This window comes from Myotis myotis, unplaced genomic scaffold (genome assembly GCF_014108235.1).
Source record: "Myotis myotis isolate mMyoMyo1 unplaced genomic scaffold, mMyoMyo1.p scaffold_m19_p_2, whole genome shotgun sequence".
Taxonomy (NCBI): domain Eukaryota; kingdom Metazoa; phylum Chordata; class Mammalia; order Chiroptera; family Vespertilionidae; genus Myotis; species Myotis myotis.
This window is the reverse complement of record NW_023416324.1, coordinates 197,621,052-197,639,963: the sequence shown is the minus strand read 5'-3', so window position 1 is coordinate 197,639,963 and position 18,912 is coordinate 197,621,052. Positions and strand designations below refer to the sequence as shown.

Below are 18,912 nucleotides of genomic sequence, written 5' to 3'. Positions count from 1 at the left end.
TGGGACACTCGTAAGTCAAGGCCCCACTGTATAAAAAAAGAACTAAGTAATAACTCAGCAAACGCTTTGGTTTTTGAAACATAGAAAAATAGAATTCTATTACATCTAATAGAACGGAGATTCTTAGAGTAAGTGACAGTAAAATGAAATCTCATCTATCATCTAATAGCATTCTTACTATCCCTAAGTTACTTTTACAATTTTTTCTCTTTGTTTTATATATTCATCTTAGATTTTATTTCTATATATCACATTCTTTTCCCACTCATTGATCCACATCATTTACTAATGCATTAGGCACTAGAACATATTCAAAGTATCCTGGGTACTTGCCTTTGAGTATAAAAGCTTAAAACAGTATCAGCAGTAAGAAAATCTGGTACTGCCATTTAAAAACTGTTATCTTAAGTCAAACTTGGAGGCCCAAAGGTTTTAACTGAGGGCTGCCACAAATCTGAATGAAGAGCCTTTATATAAAAAACTAGTAGCAGTTTCTGACACATATTAGCTACTCAACAAGTTTTTTGGGAATTACAATTAGAAATACTAAAGACAGCATGACTAATTTTTTCCTGTAATTTTGACATGGTAATTTCTAGTTTTGAAAACTTTATGGAACCCCATACCCACACTACATAAAAATGACATACACTAAGAAAGCAGCACTATGGCTGACACTGAACTAGATGTATTATCCTATATAATAAAAGCGTAATATGCAAATCGAACAAATGGTGGAATGACCAGTCACTATGATGTGCACTGACCACCAGAGGGCAGACGTTCAACACAGGAGCTGTCCCTTTGTGGTCAGTGTGCTCCCACAGGGGGAGCACCGCTCAGCCAGAAGCCGGGCTCACAGCTGGCGAGTGCAAGGGCGGTGGCGGGAGCCTCTCCTGCCTCCGCTGCAGGTGGGCAGTAAGGAGCGAGGGGTCCTGGACTGCGAGAGCCCCGGACTGCGAGAGGGATGTCTGAGTGCTGGCTTAGGCCCAATCCCCACAGGGTGACTTAAATGAATTCTAGTGCTTTGAGATACCAAGTCACAGGGCCTAAGCCAAAAGTCGGACATCCCCTGAGGGGTCCCGGACTGACAGAGGGAACAGGCCGGCCTGAGGGACCCCTCCCCCCTGCAGTGCATGAATCTCATGCACTGGGCCTCAACTATAACATAAAAAAAAATCTTTAGGGGTATAAAAAAAAATAAACCATAATTTTAATAAACCCTCTTTATTGAAAAGGGAAAATAATGCAAAATTAGAACTATCCTAGGTAATCTAGTATATTACTGCCATGCTTTTTAATTTCTTGAAACATCCTTGTCAATTTTTTGCCCATTTGATTTGTCAAGATGGAGACTATACTAGTCCCCTAATACCAGTTTATTCTATACTAGAGGCCTGGTGCACAAAAATTTGTGCGCTCGGGAGGGTCCCTCAGTCCGGCCTGTGCCCATTTGCAGTCCAGGACCCCTTGGGGGATGTCCACCTGTTGACTTAGGCCCACTCCCCAGGGGATCAGTCCTAAGCTTGCAGTCAGACATCCTTCTGGCAGCCAGGGAGCTCTTGGGGGATGTCCAACTAAAGGCTTAGGCCCCCAAGGGATCAGGCCTAAACCATTAGTTGGACATTCTTAGTGCTGCCACGGAGGTGGGAGAGGCTCCTGCCACCACCACTGCGCTGGCCAGCCATGAGCCAGCTTCTGGCTGAGTGGCACTCCCCATATGGAAGTGCACTGACCACCAGGGGGCAGCTCCTGCATTGAGCGTCTGCCCCCTGGTGGCCAGTGCACATCATAGCAACCGGCCATTCTGCCGTTCAGTCAATTTGCATATTAGCCTTTTATTATTATTCTATATAATAGAGCTAATATGCTAATCAGACCAAACAGAACGACTATCTGGACATCCTTCCGGATGACTGTCCGGACAAGCTTCTGGATGAAGCCGGGACGGCGAGAGCCAGCTGACGCTTTGAGGGGCTGCCAGGGATGGCCAAGGCCGCGAGGGCCGGCTAAGGCAGCCGGGGCTGCGGTGGCCAAGCCCCTTGCATGAATTTCATACATCAGGCCTCTAGTTGAGATATAATTTGGCATATAACATTGTCAGTTTCAGGTGTACAACATAATCATTCACTATCCGTATATACTGTGAAATGATCACCGCAATAAGTCTAGTTAACATCCATTACTACACAGTTATAATTTTTTTTCTCGTGATGAGAACTTTAAGATCTATTCTCCTAGCAACTTTCAAATATACAATATAGTGCTATTATTAACCATGCTCTATATGCCATCCTTGTCATAGGCAGGTAATTAATACTAGTACCATAAAAATGAGTCAACATGGTGACTTAAATGAATTTAGTGCTTTGAGATAACAAGTCACAGTATTTTCCTTAGTAATTTCTTTTATTATAATTTTTAAATTATTTAAAAACCATTTAATGATTTTAAAAAAAATAGTATCCTATGTAGTTAAATGCAACCATCTTAACATGTAAGTATATACAAGTTATCCCATTAAACTAACATCAACCGTATTTGTTTTCTATATATGTAAATGCTGGTGAAGGGAGAATGACAACCCAATATTCTTTCCCATTCCTTGTCTGAGGACAGGGAATATCTTATCAGTCTTTGGAAAACATAGCACAATGAAAGACATCTAGTAATTAAAGAAATTAATGTTTATTAAATAAACCATAAAATAAGAGAAAATATGACATATTACCAAGGATTAAAGAGTTGAACTCTTAAACACATCTGAACTTCAGACCTGGTTCTGTTACTAGCTATGTAACCTTAGGTCGCTTAACCTAAGATTCCTTTTCCTCATCTGTAACAGACATGTATAATCTCATACAAGGTGTTGGAAGGTTTAAATGACATAGTATATGTAAAATATTTACAACAGTGTCTGGACAACAGGTACACCAACAACTGGTTTTGTTTTGCCCATTTCTTCTCCTAACTTTCTCTAAACTAAAACAATCACTCAACTTTAATAACATTTGAGCTCTATCCTCCATACAAAGTAAACAGAGACAGTAGCTAATTCTCCTTGTTCCTAAGGCAACAAAACAAGCTGTACTCTCTTGTTCTGGCCAGTGTGACTCAGTTGGTTGAGTGTTGTTCCATGTACCAAGAAGTCACCAGTTCAATTCCCGGTCAGGGCACATACCTGGGTTGCTGGCTTGATCCCCAGTAGGGGGTATGCAAGAGACAGCTGATTGACAGTTCCCTCTTATCAATATTTTTCTCTCCCTCTCCCTTCCCTTCTCTCTAAAATAAATAAAAACCTATTATAAAAAATAAAAGAAACTCTGCTCTCAACTACATTCTGAATTAATTCATCTTGAAATCCTCTTTGTCCTTATATTTTCACTCAACAGACATAAATAAGCTACACAATTTGGCCTCTGGACAACCTCGGCTCATCCGTTCTAATCAAGATATCTACTCTTAATCAGCAACAGTCAATGCATCCTTTCTTTCCCACAGAAGATGTGATATTCTGCCTTTCTCTTATCTCCAGAACATCCACAAATCACACAATTTTATCATTTAACTAGAGGCCTGGTGCGTGAGCATCCGGCATGAAAGGGCAAGTCCCAGCTGACCCTCTGCCTGAGTCATGGGGCCCCCGCCCAGCTCCCTCAGTGCCTGAGAGATGGGCAGCAGCCCAGCTCCCTGCCGCTGGTCACCATCTGTGGGGTGCTCAATGGGGCAATCGCTCCCTGCTTGCACCTGCCTTGGCCTGGCACCGCCCGCTCACCTGCTCCACCGTCCTGCCACGGTCCCACTCTGGTGGGGGCTCATCGGGGCTGGCAGTGCCTCTGCCAATGCCCGCCATGATCAGCACACTCATAGTGAGCAGTCGAACTCCCAGTTGAGGGGGCAATTTGCATATTAGCCTTTTATTATATAAGAGGAGGAGGAAGGATAGGAAGGGACTTAAAATATCTTGCCTAGCACAAAAATATTGGGGGGGGGGGGTAAGAATTCAGGACAATTTCAGTTCCTATCACAGTCCTATCTTTAAAATGAGGGGGTTTAATGTGGTCATCTGTAAAAGGCAAGCTTTGGACTAAATGGTAGAGAAGAAACTTTATACTTCTAATCACTGTGTCATAAAAGACATTTCCCTAAACTGGCCTAGTAAAGTTAAACTTCTTTTGTCATTTGCATTACCATTTTCAAATATTTTTTCTCCTCACCATATAAGCTGCTGTAAATGAGCTAGGCCAGTGGTCGGCAAACTCATTAGTCAACAGAGCCAAATATCAACAGTACTTCTTCAAAATAGACTCGCCCAGGCCGAAAACTGACTTCTGTGCATGGGCCACAAAATGTCAATCGCACTGTACGTGCACCCACACGTGGTATTTTGTGGAAGAGCTACACTCAAGGGGCCAAAGAACCGCATGTGGCTCATGAGCCGCAGTTTGCCAACCACGGAGCTAGGCTATTGTAATTATGTGTAATTCCATTCCTGTTGCTTTTCTCTACAATATGAGGGGGAAAAATTCTCAGAGGAAGGCCTGTTGAGGAATCTCACTAATCTATACCATGCAACTACCTCTAAATATAATTTTATTGCTCTAGCTAGTTTGGCTCAGTGGATAGAGCACTGGCCTGTGGCCTGAAGGGTCCTGGGCTCGATTCCGGTCAAGAGCACATGCCCGGGTTGCGGGTTCGATCCCCAGTAGGGGGCATGCAGGAGGTAGCTGATCAATGATTCTCTCTCATCGATATTTCTACCTCTCTCTCCTTTTCCCTTCCTCTCTGAAATCAATAAAAATATATTTAAAAATATATATATACACACACATGAGAAGTAAAAGTTTTCCCCACATCTTGCTTCCCATTACCTGCATTTCAATATACCGAAGGTCAGTTTTTTTCTTTTGTAAATCTTCCAATAACTGTTGGTCTAAGTTTACATCTGGTTCATTTTCTTGCAAGAGATATTCAGAATCTCGGTCAATATATTTGTCCCTCATTCTAAATGTCTTCTTTTCTTGATTTATCAATTTTTTTTCCCGGTCCTCCAATTTCTTCTCTGAGTTTGGTTTGTTCTCAGCAGGAGCTTCAGAACCATACCTATTTGGACAAAATAAAAAAATGACAAAAGGGTTAAGTAACTACTCAAGTCTGGAAAGAAAACAATATGCTGTTTAATTATTTCAAAATCACCAAAATCAAAAGCTTTTATTCCTTTCTCCGAGTAGAGCAATTATGAACAAACTTAGATTCTTAAAATAAAATTTTTGCTCCCTACAACTAGATAATGCCAGATAAGTTATTCCTTGTGGTAATTAAAAAAAAAAAAAAATCGACATAAGTCATTCCTCCACTGCAATGGCTTAGTGAGCCTTGTTGTTTTTACAACTTTATTTCTTCCTGCCACCTTTTCTGAGATATAAATGGGATGCTATATTATAGTCCCAGAAAAATTTTCACTAATCTCCTCTCTAAATTATAGTTTCTGTGATTTTCTTAAAACAGCATCACTTTTTGCAGATCTCCCCCACAGGAAAATTTTGGAAATACAAAAATGATGGGAACAATAAGTAACAACTCGATAAATCTCATATGAAGATAAACTATTCCTACCACTTAGCTTTCCTGTAGAATACGCTATTTTTATTTGTTTAATCTTTCATAAAATCTGCTCCATCTACTTAAGAAAAAATGATGACTTCGAGACTAAATTTCACTTATTAGAGAGTCTAAAGATGGAATTTCTATTATCATTTTTTCCCTAGCCAATGCTATGAAAGAAGTGTCACTCTCTGCCCATTTTTTAAAAGAATACTTTTTGTTTTACCCATGATCTTCAGGAGCAAACCAGGATATCTGTGCTTCTGAATCTTTGTCACTCTTAGCTTGGACAGAATGTAGTAGCTGCACAATTTGTTCTTCTCGATGTTCATCCATATGCACTACGGCTCTCTATTTTGTGCAAAGAAAAAGCATCTTCGTCAACATGAGAAAGCATATATAAAATTATTTGATACAAAAATACAGGCAAATATATGTTCACCAAACACATGTAAGAGAAAGTTAATGTTACCAGTACCACACTTGCCTTCTTACCCAAATCCAATTCCTAGACCTAATATGTTAACATTTTTTGTATCTAACCTTCAAGATCCCTTTCTATTATATATGTACAAAATTAGCTCTAGTGTAACTGGGTAAAAATGAATATTTATGTTCCTTCCTAAAACTTGGGTTTCCTTATCTTCTACCCTCACATGTTATGATTTTGTTCCCAACCTTAAATTTACAGATACCCACAATTGAAATTAATGAAACCCAATATTCTGTTTAAAAACAAACCCTAAGTTAAAAATTGGAAATACTATTTTGGTTGCAATGAGAATTTTAAGAGCATTTTAAAGTTCTTACATAAAAAGAGGAATATAAAATGATCAGTGCTCATGAGATGATGATCCAATATGGCAAATGATGCAGTTTCCTCATAGAATGAGAATTATTAAAACACACACACACACCACACAGCAAAAGCCTGGCTGGTGTGGCTCAATTGGTTGAGTATTTTCCCATGCACCAAGAGGATCCATTCCAGGTCAGGGCACATGCTAGGTTCAGGCTTGATCCCCAGCAGGGGCAGCTGATTGATGTTTCTCTCTCTCTCTCCCTTCCTCTCTCTCTAAAAATCAGTAAAAAACATATTAAAAAAAAAAAAAAACAGCAGAGAAAATATTATATTGTTTTATTGGAAGAGAATACATGGAAGATATTAGTTACTCTGTACAAAGTTAGAAAAGGAACTTTTAAAACTGTTCATTTATAACTGCAAATTATAATTAGTTAAGTAATAACTAAACCCAGTAGTTAAAAGAGTGGGTAGATTTTTGTCTTCAAGTGTGCACACAGTAAAGATGGACAAGGTATTAAATGAAAAAAAAGCCAGTTGCAGAAAATGTGCAATAGGATCTTGTCTTGGTTACTATTAATTTTTTAAACAAGTTAAATAACTTTAAACAAGTTATTCACTTTATAGTCTACACATTTTTACAGTATTTTTTCCAGATATATTTCTAGCACATGGTAGGTGTTCCAGAGAAGTCTGTCCAAAGAATGGATAAATGATTGAATCTATCCTTTAAAATGAGAATATATGACATTTGGGTTAAAACCATTTTTCTCTTTAAGAAAATAAACATGTACACAAAAAGAATACAATGAGATATTTGGGGAATTCCAGGAGATCTGTGCTAATAACTTATTAAAGGGATAATAAAAGCATAATTATGCTCAGACAATTAAAAAGTTTAATACTTCAAAACCCTGGCTAACAGAAAAGCCTTAGAGAATTACGAGCTGCAGCAAAACCTAATTATTGACAAACACTAAACCCCCAAACTTTGTCTGTTTTTCTTGACCGTGCAGCATAAATCTTTTTAAGATGGTTTATGTAATAGATTAATGTATCTTTTCTTCTATAGGGTATGTCCACTGAAACTGGTTTCTCCTGGATTCTGCCCTATGCACCTTTATCTTTGCTTATTTTAATCTAATAATTTGTTGTAAAAACAACAGCAAAAAACTCACTGTGAGTTCACCAGCTTTTCAGTTTTGTGATTCCTCCTAGTGAATCATGGTACCTGAGTGTGGTCTTGGCCATCCCCAACACAGAGATTCATTATTAGAATGTTTCCCCCTATGGTTTAAATTTTGAAATGTCTTTGACATATATTAACATTTACTGCTCCATGAACTACATTAGATGGTTACTGATTACTATGTCTTTTCTTGACAGAAATTTAAGAATCTACAGCAATACTTTAATTAAAGACTCCTCTGGGAAGGAAGCCCCAAGACATAGTCTTCTCAAATAAAGCTTTCTTAATTTTTATACCCTTCCCAACTACATCAAGGGCTCAAAGCCATTGTTTCTTTCATTCATTTTCAAAATGGCAAAGAGAAGATTATGTAATGTCTACCAGAAGAACGATTTCTTCCCAACTGAAACTCATTCACAGTAAAGCATTTCTTAAACCAACTAGAACTTGACATTTTGAAGCTTTTACCTCTAACAGAACAAAGGTTCACCTCCTCACCTTGTTACATGAGTTTAAGATAGTCACAAAAAGGTGAGATGATTGCAAAATGAAGTAACCCCTGAAAACATAATTGATACTTTTTAGTAAGAACACAATTTACCTTTTTAAAAAAATATGTTTTCATTAATTTTTAGAGAGAGGAAGGAAGAGAAAGAGAGAGAGAGAACCAGGGACTGGCTGCCTCCTACCAGAGATGGAGCCCGCAACCCAGGCATGTGCCCTGTCCAGGAATTGAACCAACAACCTTTTGGTGCATGGGATGAAGCTCAACCAACTAAACCACACTGGCCAGGGGAAAATTTACATATTTTATAAATTAATTTTAATGAGGTTCTCTGCCCAATGAGGGCCCAGAGGCTACAAGCAGTTGAGAATTTGTTTGTAAGCTGCGTCCTTCCTAACCTTCCAGTCCCCATCACTCTTCACTTTATCTCACCCCTGTCTGGAAACTCTCATACACATTTTGTATATGACTGTTTGATTTGATTTTTTAAACATTACCCCTCTCCCTCCCCAGACATCTTCAAATAGTTATCTTTCTCCTGGCAAAAGAGACCCTCAATAGTGTCCAGCAAAGTGGCTACGTTACTTTACCAGCTTCTAATTATCTGCAACTATTTCAAACTTTCTCCTTTCTGTGATACACCAATACCACCTTCCTGTTCACCCTCATAATTTCACACACAGTATTCAAAAAGAAAACAAAAAGTCCTCAATTGCTTGCAACCAAACCTAAACCCAGCACAATCAGAACCCATCATTTATTCTTTTCCTTCCTGTTAAAATGGAAAGAGTCCATTTTCCTGCTTAAAGTTAATTTCTCCACCTAAACCCTGCAGCTCAATGCCTTTCACCTCCTCAAGGCTATCTCCTACTTTTGAGGTTTATCTTCCTTTCCTAAATCTCTCTCTCTCTCTAGTAGTCATTAGGCTATTGATCAATATTCTGGTTTGCTTCTTTCCAGATATATGGTAGGACTGCATTTTCCCAGCCCTGAGTTAAGCATGGCCATGATTTACTGGCCAGAGAAATGTGAATGGGAGTCTCCAAGAATCGGGGGTGATTTACTGTGCTCCCTCCTGGCTGTCAGCAAAACCAGCTAAAGGGGTGGAGGCGCCAGGAGCCTCATTCTCATAATGAAAACTCTCAACTGTACTCCCATGGTCAAGTAATGAGTAGAAAAACAAACCTCTGCTGTTATGAGCCGCTGATCTGGGGGCGGTTTACTGCTACGGCATGATTTGGCCCACTCTGATATACGTCCCCTCTCCACTGACCCCCATCATAGCATCCGTACACGGACAATGTCAAATCTCTTCACTTTTGAAACAAAAACCATCACCCAGGAGGCCAGGGACAGAGAATAAAATAGGGGCTTAACCCATGGTAACTGTTGTGATTTGACTTGGGACATATTAAGAAGGCAGAACAGACAGATTTGCTGAAATGAAAGAGAAAAGTCACAGAGAAGCCCCATTTTGGCCTTGGCAGGCGAATAAGTGGTAGTGACATTTACAAAAATGGAGGAGGTTTGGGGAGGGGTTGGAAATCAAGAGTTCCCCCGATAACGGTCCACGGCACAACTGGTTTCAGGTGGAAGTAATGATGAACAATTACTCCTGATTTCACTTTTCATCCGTTTTGGACTTAGTATTTTCCCAACTAGACCCTAAGTTACTTGGATATCTTCTTTCTTCAGGTCCCCATAGCAACATGCATAACACCTGGCGTGAAAACAGGGGTAAACAGAACTTGGCAAGGAGTCTTTAGAAAGTTACTGGGGGTTTGTGGCCTCTTTTCTAATAAAAATGAAAGCTGGACTATTCTGCCCAACGACCTAGCCGCCAAATCGTGCCTGGCAGCTTTTGTTCCCCGCAAACCTGTACCTAATGCAGAATGGTCGCTAGTTCAGAGCGCATCGGGCAAAAATCTTAAATAGAAGCGACCATAATTCTCCTAAGGGAAAGGGTGGACATCTTAAGTAAAAGTGACCATAATTATCCTAAGGGAAAGGGCGACCACAGACACTATGACAGTGGCATCCCAAGGCAGCCCGTCCCGGCTGGAGCCTGGAATGAACACTGGCTTTGTCCCCCGTGCTCCGGCCGAGCACACGCACACGCAGCCCACAACCATCCCAGCGGCCTCAGGTCAGAGGCGCTTGCTAGCGTTAAGCCACAGAGTACCCTCCACAGGAAGCTTTAGCCTAGCTCCTTTGCGCTTCATATTCACTCCACCGAGCACTGACACCGGTTAAGGAACCAAGTTAAGAAACAAAAAGAGAAACAAAGAGAAAGTTAGGGGGGGGGGGGGCGGCGGCAGAAGACAGAACCGGCCTCACGCCCTGCCTGGCCCCGCCGCGTCTCCGATTACCTCCTGCCTCTCGGCTTCCTTGCTCTTCTGCCCCTGCTTCTTCGCGTACCACAAGCCGATATCGCGGCCTTTCAGGTGCCCGGGATGTCGGCCTCGGCCTCCGCGCCCACCCCCGCCGCCGCCGCCTCCGGAGCCTCGACTCCCCCCACGGCCCCCTCCGTGGCTTCCTCCGTAGCCCCCGCCGGAGCCGCGGGGCCCACCGTCTCGGCCTCCGCCGTCGCGGCCCCAGCTCTGATGGTAGTCATAGCTCATGGTCCCGGCGGACTACAACGCGTGAAAACCTGCAACCGATAGAAATGGCGGCCGGGACCGGAAGCGAATGCACGTCCACTTCCGCTTTGCTTCCGGCGCCCGGCGCGAGAAGGCGGGCCCTTTAGCGTCACAAGCAGCCATTTCCGGCGACGTCACCGGCAAGCGGGAGGTTGGCTCAAGTGAAGTCCTATGTGATGTTCCCTGGGTCGGTCGTTTACCTGTGTGCTTCTGGAGGGCGACCAAGCAAAAGGCTGCAAGGTTTTTTTTGCCCCCTACGTCCAGCAAGTGAGGAAATGGGTTTTGCTTCCATGTTCTTCATGGTAAAATCTGGAGTTTGCGTCCAATTGGGCCCTGGATAGTGAATATGGATTGACACTGTAAAAGGACCAGTGGGAGGATGCATTCTCTCCTAAAAGTCCCTAAAGCAGCAGTTCTCAACCTGTGGGTTGCGACCCCTTTGGGGGTCGAACGACCCTTTCACAGGGATCGCCTAAGATCATCGGAAAACACATCTATAATTACATATTGTTTTTGTGATTAATCACTATGCTTTAATTATGTTCAATTTGTAACAATGAAAATACATCCTGCATATCAGATATTTACATTATGATTCATAACAGTAGCAAAATTATGAATCAGTTATGAAGTAGCAACGAAAATAATTTTATGGTTGGGGGTCACCATGACATGAGGAACTGTATTAAAGGGTCGCGGCATTAGAAAGGTTGAGAACCACTGCCCTAAAGAAATGAAATGAGTTCACCTTTTTTTAGTGCAGAGGTTCTCAACCTTGGCTGCACCTTAGAATAACCTGGGAATCTTTTTAAAATCCTGATTTTGGGGCCTCATCCTCCGGAAATTCTGTTTCTTTATTACTAATGTTGTGGCCCCACCCCATAACAAAGAAACAGAATTTCCGGACCATGAGGCCCAGAAATCAGGATTTTAAAAAGATTCCCAGGTTATTCTAATGTGCAGCCAAGGTTGAGAACCACTGTTCTAGTGCTACGTCGTGGCAACTGCCTGGCACCTGTTTCAAATATTTAATTACGTATAAAAAACGTCCCTGCCTTTTTAAAAGGATTAGCACTACTACCTTTTATCCAACAGCATGAGATAAGCATGTTCAGTACAGAGCATTTAGGCAATTAAATGAAACATCAGTTGAAGAGTCATATGTTCATATGAAGTTCTCTGTTGTTGATTGACCAGGCCACTAAATGTCTAGCTGTTCTTGAATAATCAACGGACTGAGACACACAGGCGTGGATGCTCACAAAGAGATAATCAGTTTATTTGTACATTTTACTGATTTTAAAGTCACTAAGGCTACTCACTGAATAAAGGAAGTAGGGCATCAGCTTTCGTTTTGTGCAATCTTGAGAAAATAAAGGCTAAAGAAATTAGTGTGCAGTGAATTAAGAAAGAAAATGCTATATGCTGGGAAAGGTTACAGAATGCTGCCTCTGTGGCATAAAATATATTTTGTGTAAGTCCTTTCTAAAGAATGAGAGGTTAAGTAGTGAATTGTTAGATAAGTAGACTTTTACCAGACCAATGATGAGGGGAGAGATTATTATAGGTGGAGGGAACAATGTGTGTGAAGAGAGATGGTAAAGCATTTGGGAATGAGAAAACTCTACACTGAAAACTTAAACACTGATGGAGAAGGTCAACGATCTTATGTGGCATATAAAATCATGGAGGACCTTATATGCCACATGAATAGCAAGAGTTCACTTTAAGTAGGGGAGTGATTACTTTGGCTCCTTTGAGTAGAAAGGAATGGAGGAGACAGGAGTAGATGAAGAAAGACTAGTTAGCAGGCTGTGATATAGGAAGGCAAGAAGGGATGACAGAGAAAGATAGGATGTGGTAAGGATTGGAATTAAGAGATAATAGGAGACAATATTGTTAAGATTTGATAATTTATTGAATGTGGAAAAAAGGGTCATGTGACTTTTGAGTTTAAGATTTCAAAGTCTATCAAATGAGGCAGTACTATATCCTGAAATGAGAAACAGAATTTTTTTTTTTTTGTTGGGGAAAGAGTTGAGTTAATGTGTTTAAATAATATATGTAGAATTTGAGGAGCCTATGAAACATACAAATTGAGATGTCTAGAAAGCAGTTGGTTATGTGAGTTTAAAGTGCAGAGAAAACAGACTAATATTATACATATGGGAGTTTGGGGCAAATATTAAGACCATAGGAATTAATAGTTTCAATTAAAGTACCCATTGGGCATGCCTGATATGACAATATGTGAATTATTCAATAAATAAGATTAGGTAGGTATCTTGGAGATGGTAGGGAGAAAGAGTGTAGACTTTGAGGTGAGAGAGTGTTATGGACTGAATGTGTTCCCTCGAAACTCATATGTTGAAGCCCTAACCCCAGTATGACTATTTGGAGATGTGGCCTCTAAGGAAGTAATTAAGTTAGATCATAAAGGTGGGACCCCCCCCCCCCCGCCCAATCAGATGGGATTTGTGTCCTTATAAGAAAAGACAACAGACAGCTTGCTCACTCTTTCCTCAGAAGAAAGGTCATGTGAGGGCAGAGGCTGTCTCCCAATCAGGAAGAGAGCTTTCACCAGGAATCAACCTGCTGACATCTTGATCTTACACTTCCCAGCCTCCAGAACTGTGAGAAATAATTTTCTGTTGTTTATGTCACTGAGGCTTAAACCTGAGGTACTTTTAAAATATATATATTTTATTGATTTTTTACAGAGAGGAAGGGAAAGGGATAGAGAGTTAGAAACATCGATCAGCTGCCTCCTGCACGCCCCCTGCTGGGGATGTGCCCGCAACCAAGGTACATGCCCTTGACTGGAATCGAACCTGGGACCCTTCAGTCCACAGGCCGACGCTCTATCCACTGAGCCAAACTGGTCAGGGGCTGAGGTACTTTTTATGGCAGTCTGAGCAGACTAATACAGAGTGTAGGAAAAAAACTAGCATTTATTGGTTGCTTAGCATTTGCTAGGGAGTTGGCTAGGTGATGATTAGCAGAATAATGACCCCCAAAGATGGTCAATCATAATTTCTGGAATCTGAGAATTTAAAGTTGCTAATCAGCCAGGCCGGCATAGCTCAGTGGTTGAGTGTGGACCTATGAATGAGGAGGTCATGGTTTGAGTCCCCGTCAGGGCACATGGACTGGTTGTGGACTCAATCCCCAGGTTCAGGGCATGCAGGAGACAGCCAATCAATGATTCTTTCTCATCATTGATGTTTCTCTCTCTTTCCTTCTCCCTTCCTCTCTGAAATCAATACAAATATATTTTTTAAATAAATTAAATTGCTAATCAGCTGACCTTAAAATGGGGATATTATCCTGGATTATCTCTATGAGCCCAGTAGTTATGAATCCTTCAAAGTGGAAGAGGGAGGCAAAAGAGAATTTCATAGTGATGTGATATGAGGATTCAGCCAAATGTTGGTGGCTTTGACGATGGAGGAAGGGGGCTATGAGCCAAGGAATGCAGATAGCTTGTAGAACAAACAAACAAAAAAATGAAGGGATCTCCCTTAGGGCCTCCAGAAGGAATACCCTGACAACGCCAGTGAGGACCCTTGTAAAAATTTCTATGCTATGTAATGGTAAACTAGTAAATTGTGTTAGTTCAGATTATGAGTTTGTGGTAATTTACTATAGCAGCAATAGAAAAGTAATGATAGTTCATATTTCAGACAATCCTCATGAAAACCCCAGAGAAAAGTTGTGCTAATTCTTTTTGCTGATGAATTGTATTATCTCTCTTCATCTCATGTTTGTTGATTAGCAAATTACTAATTTTTCCTGATGTCTTCAGCATGTAGTATAGTATTCATTGAAGTTGTTGCTTTAGGCAGACACTTAACACAAATGTCATTGTAGTAAAAATCTGCACAAAAGAGTGATTTTCAAGAAAGATATTGGTCAGAAGAAAAGTGTCTTTTGTTCCTTGGTTTTTGTTTTTCTTGCCTGGGTTGGAACCACAGGAATTCTTAGGTTAACTAATGTCAGAAAAAAAATGGTGTTATTGGTTCATTATAATTTTCATGGCTACTCTTACTGGTGCTTTGCCATTTGTGTGCTCTGGGCAGGCTAAATGTTGTCTCTCTCAAATGTCCTGTCCACTGATTTGTTTTCAAACCCACAGTGCTTGATACTAACTTCCACAGGCATCCACCTCCTAGTCCAGTCACCTCTAATATGCAGCAAAGGTGAGCCACATCAAAGCACACCACTGTGAGAAACTATTACAGTTTTCCCAATCTCTGGGAATCTCCTATTCTTCATCTTCTTTCCCCCAACCCTGTGAAACAACTCTTGTGTCCTTTGTCATGGGTCTAATATTCCTGAAGGCCTGGGTGGGGATTTTTTTAGTGTTCCCTTGGAAAATGTAACTCTTAATTGATTCTTACTTCCTCTTGAGGTGGGAAGATAAGGGGATATGCTGATATAAGTAATCTTAGACCTCTATAGAATATAAAGATGTGGCTGTGTGAGGATGGGAAAGGGGAGAAAATGTTTGTTTCTCTCTTATATCAGGAAGAACTTATTATATAACTCAATAGAGTGTCTTTTCATATAACATTTTTTAACTCAAATTGGAAAAGTTTGGTTATACTGAAAATGAATTTGTAGAGAATGACTCTTCTTGACTATAAGTTATAGTAAAATCACAAATTTATTGAAAATACAACAAAAATGGGCAAAGAAAATGTGGGGTGGGGGGTTCTCTTAATTTCCTTCTTGCTAGACAAGGGAACATCATAAAATTACCAACTCATTTTTTTGTTTTGTTTTAAGTAATTATGAAGTTGCTCTCTCTCTTAGGCCTTTTTTACTCCTTCTTTCCTCTCTGAAGTGGGTTGATAGTTTGGGGCCTGAATCATTTGCAAACATCTTCATGCAAACATCTTGTGGTTGATGCTGGTTTGGAGCTGGAACCTAGGCTGGTTATGGGCTGGAATTCCTACATGTAGCCTCTCCACTTGGCTTCTATGTGTGGCACAGTTTCATCCTCCTCCCAGAATAGCAGCTGGGTTCCATGAGCAAGTGTCACAAAGCAGACTGACATATTTATTAACTGGCCTCAGAAGTCATGTCCTCTATACATTATTTGCGTCAGTTATAGATGTCCACCCAGGTAAAAGGGCAGTGAGGCTTCACCATGCTATGGGAGGAGAACCAAGGTCACACTATGAGAAAAGCATGTGGGATGGGAGATATTGTGCCCATCTTTGGAAGATACAATCTGCTATACGTCCTCATTCAGGCCTTCTGCAAACGCATGTTACACCACCATTATGAGAATTTTATAGACTTCTCGTGTTGCATCACAAGCACTCCTGCTGTTGTCCATGTTATAACCAGGAGTAGGAAAAGGAATGATAAGTAGCATTTAATGAGTGCTTATTTTATGTCAGGTAAATAAGAAGGTACTATTTTTTTTTCTCTCTTTTACTATAGTTAGGCCAAGAAACTCAAGGAACAGAAAGACTAAGAACAATGAGACAATTCCAAGGAAAGAATACCACTATTACTGATATAGTTCATAAGAAATAATGCAGTCTTATGAAAGTTAATAAAAATTAGGTGTCTACACATTACTTATGCCTCCTTGATTTATAAAGCTTCTATTTTCAATAATCAAAACATCAATTTACCTCTTTATCAAAAATATTTTTAAAACTAAAGGCCTGATGCACCAAATTCATGCAAGAGTAGGTCTTTCTTCCCCTGGCTGCTTGCACCGGCTTCCCTCTGGCACCCAAGACCCGGGTTTCCCTTGCAGCCCCAGCTTTGTCTGGAAGGTCGTCTGAAAGGACGTCTGGTCTAATTAGCATATTATGCTTTTATTATTATAGATACTAAATTGATATATTTTTAATCCTATAAGCCAAGTTCCCCAATAGACATTACACAATTATAACTCCAGGGAGGTGACAGAGTGAAGTTTGCCTTAAGAAAGGTGATATGAAGAAATGGAAATCTGTGACACATAGCAAGTCAAAGAACAAGAAGACCTTATTATTGTAGGATAATGTGGAGGACACATCGTGGAGAAAGAAGGGAAGATGTGTTTGTATTATGAATTCCTGTTCCCATTTCAGCTTGCCACATTTCCTGCTTAGAGCTTTGCAATCAGACCATATTTTTAATGTATTTATATATGTGTGTGTGTGTGTGTGTGTGTGTGTGTGTGTGTGTGTGTGTATATATATATTCATATAATCTCTGGTTATAGATTTCAGTATGTCCAAGCTAAAGAGAAAAATTACTCATTGAAACCTTGTATTCCCCTGGAATTCTAGATTTTACTTTTTTATTATCTCAAATTGATCTGTCCCCCTGTATGTCTGTTCCTACTACCAGCTTCTCTGGCATTACTTACCTTTGGGGAGTCTTTTTCCTGGTCTTAATACTAAAATTTGTGAGCATTGAGGTCTCTTGATTCAAGAATATGAAGTCTTTGCTAGGCCCAAATCCATTAAGGATATCCTTCTTGAATGAAGAAGAGAATCATGTAATCACAGTAGGTTTTTGTTTAGCCTTCATTTAGTATCTTAGAATGGCTAAAAGGTTTTAGAGATCATCTAATCTTTCTGGGCTCACTTCACCCCTAATCTTTCTAACATCTACTCTAGAATAAACTGAGTTCTGGAGAGTTTAAGTGTGGTCAAACAGTGGTAAAGTCAGAATCAGAGATTGAAATTAATCCTTCTGATACCTAACCCCGTGTTCTTTCCACTGTACAAGCAAGATAGTTATACAAATTGAGGCCGGGAATGCTATCCATGACTCCATGTGGAGAGGACAACAGAAGCTTCACATTTAGACTTTTTCTGGATTCTGCTGTGTGTGCTTCTTCTCTTGATTAATTTTAATCTGTATTCTTGCCATGCAATACTCCATAACTGTGAGTGTACAGTTTTCAGTGAGTTCTGTGAGTCCTTCTGGTGAAGTATTGAGACTGATAGTGGTTTGGGGAACATTCTGAACTCACAATTGGTGTCAGAAGTGAGTAAAGTTCTGTGTGGACTATGTTGTCTAAATTTGCAGTTGGCTTAAACACACAGTATACTTATATTTGGATTATTTTTGTTCACAGTTATACTCCTAACTACCTAGAACAAAATCTAGCATGTAATAGGCAGTCATTCAATATTATAATAAATAACGATTGGAAGGTGCTGACTAGTATGAGAAATTAAGAGACTGCTTATGAAATGTAATACTACAGAACCATGTTGAGAAAAGCTTCCAAATAATGCAAACTGGGTCTCTTTTTTATTATATTGTGAGTAATACCGTGATGTTTGCTGTCTTCAAAATGGTTACCTCTGTCAGTCACAACTCTTGGAAGTCTTTGGGATTATATATTATGTGTTTATATTATTACTAGGGAGTTTTAGAGATTAAGTCTTTTCAGTTTATATGAGTTACCACCAGATGGTGATATTTTTATTAGGTAAGTAGCTTTTGTCTGTAGATATATAATTTATAGAAAAAAGAGACAACTTATATGAAATGTAATATTTATTAATAAGAAGAACAATAGAATAATGCAAGGGTAAGATATTTAAATATAGCACAAAATATCTATAAGGGTGTTATATCATTTCTTATTTTATCAGGAACACATTTTTATAGTCACAATGACATTAAAGTATAAGTGGATTTTACACTGATGTAGCTGAACCTTCTCCTCTCTGATCAAGGCTTGGGAGGAGGAAACACTCAAGCTTAGGCACAGGCCCTGTAGAGGGTTTTTGTAGATTCAACCACTGTTGGGTTGGAGTTTGATGTGTTATAGGTTACTAATGTGATACTGATTAGCCTTCCAAGCTGTGGCTTTGGGCTAAATTATCCTGGTGTAGTGTCAATACAGCAGAGCATTTAAGTGTATCCATGGTGTGGTTAATTCAACAACCAAGTTGTTTTTGTTTTTCAGTTGCCACAGTATAGGCCCAATTACAGTAGGGGTGGGGGTCGGGGGTTGGAGATGGGGGATGGGGAGGGTGGGGACACAGAAGGGAGAAAGGGTATTACTATTTTCCAATCAAATTCTCATGCTCTTTAAATATTGGTTTTCATTAATCTTGAAATATGTACCTAGCAATCATTTAATAAAATATATTGAATTGTTTCTTTGCTTGAGATACTCATATCTTTGAGAAAGAAAAAAGCA

The 18,912-nt window shown here is 40.0% G+C and overlaps 1 protein-coding gene across 3 annotated transcripts in view; it reads right to left on the bottom strand.

Annotated features, from left to right (window-relative positions):
* The window catches only part of DHX36 (DEAH-box helicase 36), a 45,775-nt gene extending 34,979 nt beyond the window's left edge, over nt 1–10,796 (bottom strand). Inside the window, exons 1-3 of one of the 3 annotated variants that reach the window (XM_036348135.1) lie at nt 10,470–10,796; nt 5,831–5,955; nt 4,872–5,103 (exon numbers count right to left, since the gene is read on the bottom strand). In XM_036348135.1, coding sequence (XP_036204028.1) covers nt 4,872–5,103; nt 5,831–5,955; nt 10,470–10,721 — 609 coding nt within the window. In that variant the 5' untranslated portion in view covers nt 10,722–10,796. Of the gene's footprint in view, nt 1–4,871; nt 5,104–5,830; nt 5,956–9,285; nt 9,881–10,469 lie in introns of those variants that run through there. The other 2 variants (XM_036348133.1, XM_036348134.1) reach the window with 2 other exon arrangements.
* Nucleotides 10,797–18,912: the final 8,116 nt, after the last annotated feature.